The sequence below is a fragment of the Tupaia chinensis genome, unplaced genomic scaffold (assembly GCF_000334495.1).
Source record: "Tupaia chinensis unplaced genomic scaffold, TupChi_1.0 Scaffold147003_1, whole genome shotgun sequence".
NCBI lineage: Eukaryota > Metazoa > Chordata > Mammalia > Scandentia > Tupaiidae > Tupaia > Tupaia belangeri.
In genome coordinates this window covers 2,166,162-2,171,729 of record NW_006206856.1, presented here as the reverse complement: position 1 = coordinate 2,171,729, position 5,568 = coordinate 2,166,162, and the positions used below count along the sequence as shown (strand labels likewise).

Sequence of the window (5,568 nt, the reverse complement as noted above, 5' to 3'; positions counted from 1 at the left end):
AGTGGCTCCTTGGCGCTGCGACTCCCGCCCTTTGGCTTCCCTCCGGCAGGTACACTGGGCCCACCATCAAGTCGAGGCAGTCCGTGCAGCCCGCCCACTGCATGCCTTGCTTTTCCCTGGGCCTGGGCAGCAGGAGAGGCCTGGCTCTCGACCTCACCAAGGAGCTCTGTGGGCTGCACGCTCTGTGTTCTCGGTGTCCTTAGCCTGTTCCACTCTCCTCTTCGTCTTCCGTTTTCTCTTCTCCTGGCAAGTTCCAGGGGCTGCAGACATCCACTCCTCACTGCACTTTCTCAGCTTGTCTCATCCTGAGTACTCTTCAGACTTCACCGTGCTCTGCCGAAGCAGCTTCAGCCCCTGGCCTCTCCTCTGTGGGCCACAGTGCCTGCTTGGCCAGTGTTTTCAGTCCCAGAGGCTAGCATGCCACCCCCGTGTGCTGGGCACACAGTGCATGCCTGGAGAAGCCCCAGGCCGTAGGATGGGCTTCTCCCAGAGGTCGCTCAAGAAGTAACCCCCCTCCATGCCGTCTGTTTCCACCCTTCAGCGGTGCCAGCAGCCCCCAGCAGCTGGAGCCTGGATAGCGGAGCCCGAGAGGCCCAGCCCTTCCTGTCTGCCCACATGGGGCGCGTCCTGGTCCCCCCAGTGCCTCCCCGAAGCCTGCTGCATGGTAAGAAGACCTCCAGCGGGTCCCCCAAATAGTCCCTGGTCTCAGGCTCTGCTCAAGAGCCAGGGCAACAGCCATCCAGGCTGAGAAGACGGGCCATTCTCTGGGCTGACTCAGCCAAGAAAAGCATCCCCATCGCAGAAAGGCTCCCGCTGGGCTTTGGGGTCAGTGAGGTTTCTGGGCACAGCAGGTCGGCACAGCGAGGCCTCTCACCAGGGAGGCGAAGACGGCGGAATTGAATGAACCAGACACGTTGCTCACCAGCCTGTCGTCACCTAGCCATGGGCTGGAGCTGCCGCTGCCACTGCCTGTGGCCTGGTGTCCCATGGGCTCTGAAGCATTCACCTTTCTGACCTTCGTGTGGACGAGGTTTCTTTCATCCCAACAGCCTGTGTTTTGGAGAACGACAGAATGAAAAAGAGGTTTTCCTATGACCTCAATGTGAGGGACCCCATGGGGGGGGTCTCTTCCCATGCCTGCCCAGGTAGACCTGCTGGCTTGCAGCTGAGCAGGGCCCGCAGCTGAGGCTCTGGTTCTGTTCCCTTTACAGGTCACTACTCCCTACACTTTGACGCCTTCCACCACCCTCTGGGTGATACACCCCCTGCCCTCCCTGCCCGGACCCTGCGCAAGGTAACGTACTGAAGCCACAGCCCGCCAGCCCATCGAGAATCACCCCTGAGGTCTGTGAGAGGAACTTAAGCCCTATTCCTGCTCCTCTGTCCCCAGTCGGGCAGAAGCTGAAAGTGGGCCAGAGTCACACTTGAGTTGCAAGTGACCAACATGTCACACAACAAATGCAAGTTGGGTTGGGGACAGGGAGAGCAGAGTGTCCTGGAGACAACCACCCATGGTGCCAAGAGCACTTGGCAGGTAGCACTGAGGCTGGGTGCTCTGCGCCGGCACCCCAAGGTCTCCCCTCACCGTGGTGCAGGAGCTAAGTGGACATTCCTGTTGCAGACCCTTCTAGAGTCAGGCAAAAGCAGGAAGCATCAGGCACCAAAGCTTTAAGAAAAACTCCCACATAAAACTTAAGTCCTGCCTGTTAATTTAACTGTTCTGAAAAACTGGCAAACTGAGCCTGTCACAATGAACCGTAGCAGCAGAATACATCCATCTGGTCCACAGCCCACCGGGGTTCTTTCTGCCTTCTCACCTGGCCTAACGCCAGTGAGTGTCCTGGGATCTGACCCCAGGGGCACCAGTGCCCAGCAGCCAAGCAGGGCCCTCCGGTGGCCAGCACAGCAGGGGAAGGGGTCCTCACACACACACCCCTTTCTTTGCAGTCTCCGCTCCACCCCATCCCAGCCTCCCCCACCAGCCCCCAGTCGGGCCTGGACGGCAGCAACTCCACACTGTCCGGCAGTGCCAGCAGCGGTGTGTCCTCCCTGAGTGAGAGTAACTTTGGGCACTCCTCCGAGGCCCCACCTCGCACCGACACCATGGACTCCATGCCCAGCCAGGCCTGGAGTGCCGACGATGACCTTGAGCCGCCCTACCTCCCTGTCCACTACAGCCTCTCCGAGTCTGCCGTTCTGGATGCCATCAAGGCCCAGCCGTGCCGAAAGTTGGACTGAGGCTAGTATGTTCGGTGTGTGGGAGGGAAACAGGGACCCCATGGACCCGCCTGCGCTGCCGCCGAAACCCTACCACCCCCGCCTGCCCGCCCTGGAGCACGATGAGGGTGTGCTGCTGCGAGAAGAGGCCGAGAGGCCCCGGGGCCTGCACCGCAAGGCCTCCCTGCCTCCTGGGAGTGCCAAGGAGGAGCAGGCCCGCATGGCCTGGGAGCACGGCCGAGGGGAACAGTGAGGGGCAGGAAGGCGGCTGGAACGCCGCCCTCAGCAAGCAGCTTGCCCACCTGGTCCAGGTCTGGAAAGCAAGTCCCCCCAGGGAGCCAGAGAGGCGTGGCCCTCAGGAGAGAACCACCCCAGTCTCTGTTCTACTGCCGTGAACTCGTGTTGCCATGTGCAGAGGCCGCAGCAGCATGAAGGGTTGTGGCTTCTCTTTTTATTTCATTTTTTACGTTTCCATTTCTATGGTTTTTTTTTTCCCCCTTTCTTTTCTTCATGCAGTAGATGCTTTCTGCCTCCTGCAGTTCCAGACCACATGGAGCTACACAGACACTGAACAGACTTTCGGCATCGCAGGCCCAGGAGCAGGAGCCCAGGCCCCCCTCCAGGGTAGGGATGCACAGAATGGAAATTGCACTAGTGTGGACAGAAAAGTTCATGGTTGCATTCAGGGATTGCAAGGACCACGTGGACTATACGTCATGGGTAGACAAAGGGGTTACAAGCCGTTTTGCACAAATGCCTGCCCACCTGCCCACTCTTCCATTTAGGAGTGTGCAGCTGAGGGGCTGGTCGGGCCAACCTGCTGGCTCAGGCCTGTGGCTGGCCTAACTGCATGCCCAGGGCACACTGCCAGGCTCCCATGGGCCAGCCCCATCTCCTACTTCACCTTGGATTTTCCTCTGCATCACTTCCATTCCTGACCGTTCGCTCCTTCCACTATCAATGCACCTCATGCCCAGCAGGAGCCCCAGGGCAAAGACCTGCCAGGGTTATCTACCACCCTGGGCCTTGAGTGGAGATTAGAGCCTTATGGACTAGCTTCTTCTTTGGGGGAGCTGGGCCCCCTTCCATGTGTTAGAAAGCTGGTCTAAGAGTGAGGCCAGGGTGTGGCAGAGGCCAGAAATCCTCTAGGCTTTCAGAAGTGGCCAGAGTGCCAGCCATCAGCTCCTGAATCAGGGATTTTTAGCACTACCTCTGAGCCACGGGGTTGGCTGCCCAGCCAGGCTTCCAGGCCCTGAGGATGTGTGGTCAGGTTCATCAAACTCCTGGGTAGAGGGTGGGCAAGAGCTTCTTTTGGAAGCAAAGAGCCATGCAGGTAGACCTGTCATCTCCTAAGTGGCCAAGTCAAGAGCCCCCGCTCCAGGACCATAGGGACTACCACTCAGGGTTCGGGGCGGGCAAGAGGGCAGTTTCTCTAGCCTTCCCAGTCTGTTGGGCTGAGCGCAGTGTTACAGGCAACTCTTCCAGGTAAGGGCACTGATTTTCCTCAGTTTATTTGCGGGGGTACGGGTGGGGGTGGAGTCACGATAGGATGAGTACAATGGTATTTTACCAGGGTGCTTCTAAGTTACTTAAAAACTGTCTACAATAGTATTTTCTTTCATTTGCCTGAGTTCACATTAGCGATGGTGACAAGGCTGCCTTCTCCTCGCTGAGCAGGCCTGTTGCCCCCAACCCCTCTGCTGCTGGCTGACCTCCATGGCCTGTCCCTATGCCCCAGCCCTCCCCCCCAAGCAGAAAAGGCCATGTTCAGGTGTCTTTCTCTAGCAAACAAATGCCTATTTGGTTAGAAAAAAAAAATCAGCAAGTAACCTACTGGGAAAGATGGAGGGCCAGATTACTGTCAGGGTGTCTGGGGATGTATCACCAGTGCAGGTCCTTTTTGATGCCATCGGGGTCATGCCAGGCAGTGGGCAGGAGGCTGCTGCAGGTATGGGTCAGTCTTGGCAGCCCCCACCTGGAGGGCAGGCCTCCTCAGGCTGAGTCGCTTGCAAGCCCTTCTCTAGGACTGCCTGGTGTCCCCAGGTATTATAGGGTTGGCCTAGCTTTGATCGGAGGGCAGCTGTAGATACGAAGGCACTTCTGAACCTCATCGCAGACAAGGCAGCCATCCCGTAAGAACATCTACCTTCTCCACCTGGTGGCACAGGAGGTGGGCAGGCAGTGTAGGTCCGTTGGGCCTTGCTTTATGAACATGAAGCAGTTTGTTTTTCCTCTCCATTTTCCCTAACTGGATGAAAAAGGACACATTCTGAATCCCTTTTTTGGAGAATCAGCCAGTCTGAGGGGAAATGGAAGGCCAGAGATGAAACTCCTTTGAAAAGATTGTAAAATACTGATTTTCATTCTTTCAAGCTTATTTGTACATACCTATTTGAATGCTGTGTATTTGTACAGGAATTTGAGCAAAAAATGTATAGAGTGTGATGTTCAATTGGTATCCAGCCCTATAAATGTGTTTTTAACCTCTGGCATTCTGTGCTTATTTAAAACAAGAAAACTTCTAACCATTTCTTTTATGTATTCATGTTTAAAGAAAAAGTAATTTAAAAATGATCTTACCTGTACCAGAAAAGCAAAGTTAAAAGATAAAATTTGTACCAGTGTCCCAAGAGGTATTTTACTGTATATACTGTGGTAGCATGTTCAAAACCCAGCGAGCAATGTGAATTTTACATGTACATATCTGCCACCCGGTATCCCCCTCCCCGTTCCCTTGACTGCTGTGATGTGAATTAAAGATGAATACCTGATGCTGAGCCACTGACTTCACTGACTGGGAGCAACGGAAGTGCCCCTCTCCCCGCTTGGTCGCCGGGCTCCATGCCCTTTTACCCCCATAGACGTCTCCTTTGCTCACTGAGCAGAGCCAACCCATCCCACGTCCTGCCTTTGACGGGCGCCCACCTTCCGACTCACGGGACCCCCGCAACGAAGACCCCTCTGCAGCCAGGACCCCTGGGGCTTAGCGGAGAAGCAGGCGGCAGCCGGCCACGGTTCTGGAGCTTGCGAAGAAATGGGGAGCTCTTCCAAGACTGGGAGGACAAACCTCCTGAGCCCCCGGTCTCCACTCTGTGGTGACCCCAAGCCTCAGCGTGCAGCCCCGCCCGGCGCTCGTCTCAGAGGTCTAGGGTGGCAGCCCTGCTTGGCCGGCCGGGAGCCCTGCCTCCGGGCAGCCCTGAAGCCAGGCGGTCCGTCCGTCCCGACAGAGCGAGCTGCGGTCAGCCAGGGGTCACGCGGATGAGTTCCTGGGTCTCAGCAGACACCAAACGGCTGGGTCCTCCGCCACATGCCTGTTTAAAACCAAAACAAAACCCCGGGAAAGAAGCTCTT

General features: G+C 56.7%; 2 protein-coding genes and 1 long non-coding RNA gene across 3 annotated transcripts in view; 2 read left to right on the top strand and 1 right to left on the bottom strand.

Annotated features, from left to right (window-relative positions):
• The window catches only part of DOCK3 (dedicator of cytokinesis 3), a 301,789-nt gene extending 301,281 nt beyond the window's left edge, over positions 1-508 (top strand). The window contains 1 exon segment of the mRNA XM_014584468.1: positions 50-508. Within this exon segment, the coding sequence (XP_014439954.1) occupies positions 50-508 (459 nt within the window).
• On the top strand, positions 50-2,238 carry LOC102491879 (dedicator of cytokinesis protein 3-like). Its single transcript, XM_006169397.3, has 3 exons — positions 50-664; positions 1,212-1,294; positions 1,948-2,238. Exons 1-3 carry the CDS (start codon positions 616-618, stop codon positions 2,236-2,238), a joined length of 423 nt encoding a protein of 140 aa, XP_006169459.1. The 5' UTR covers positions 50-615.
• Positions 2,239-4,215: 1,977 nt separating this feature from the next.
• LOC114006317 (uncharacterized) lies at positions 4,216-5,562 on the bottom strand. Its single transcript, XR_003548054.1, has 2 exons — positions 4,985-5,562; positions 4,216-4,516 (listed from the first exon to the last, which is right to left on the bottom strand). It is a non-coding gene; the product is annotated as an uncharacterized LOC114006317 (long non-coding RNA).
• Positions 5,563-5,568: the final 6 nt, after the last annotated feature.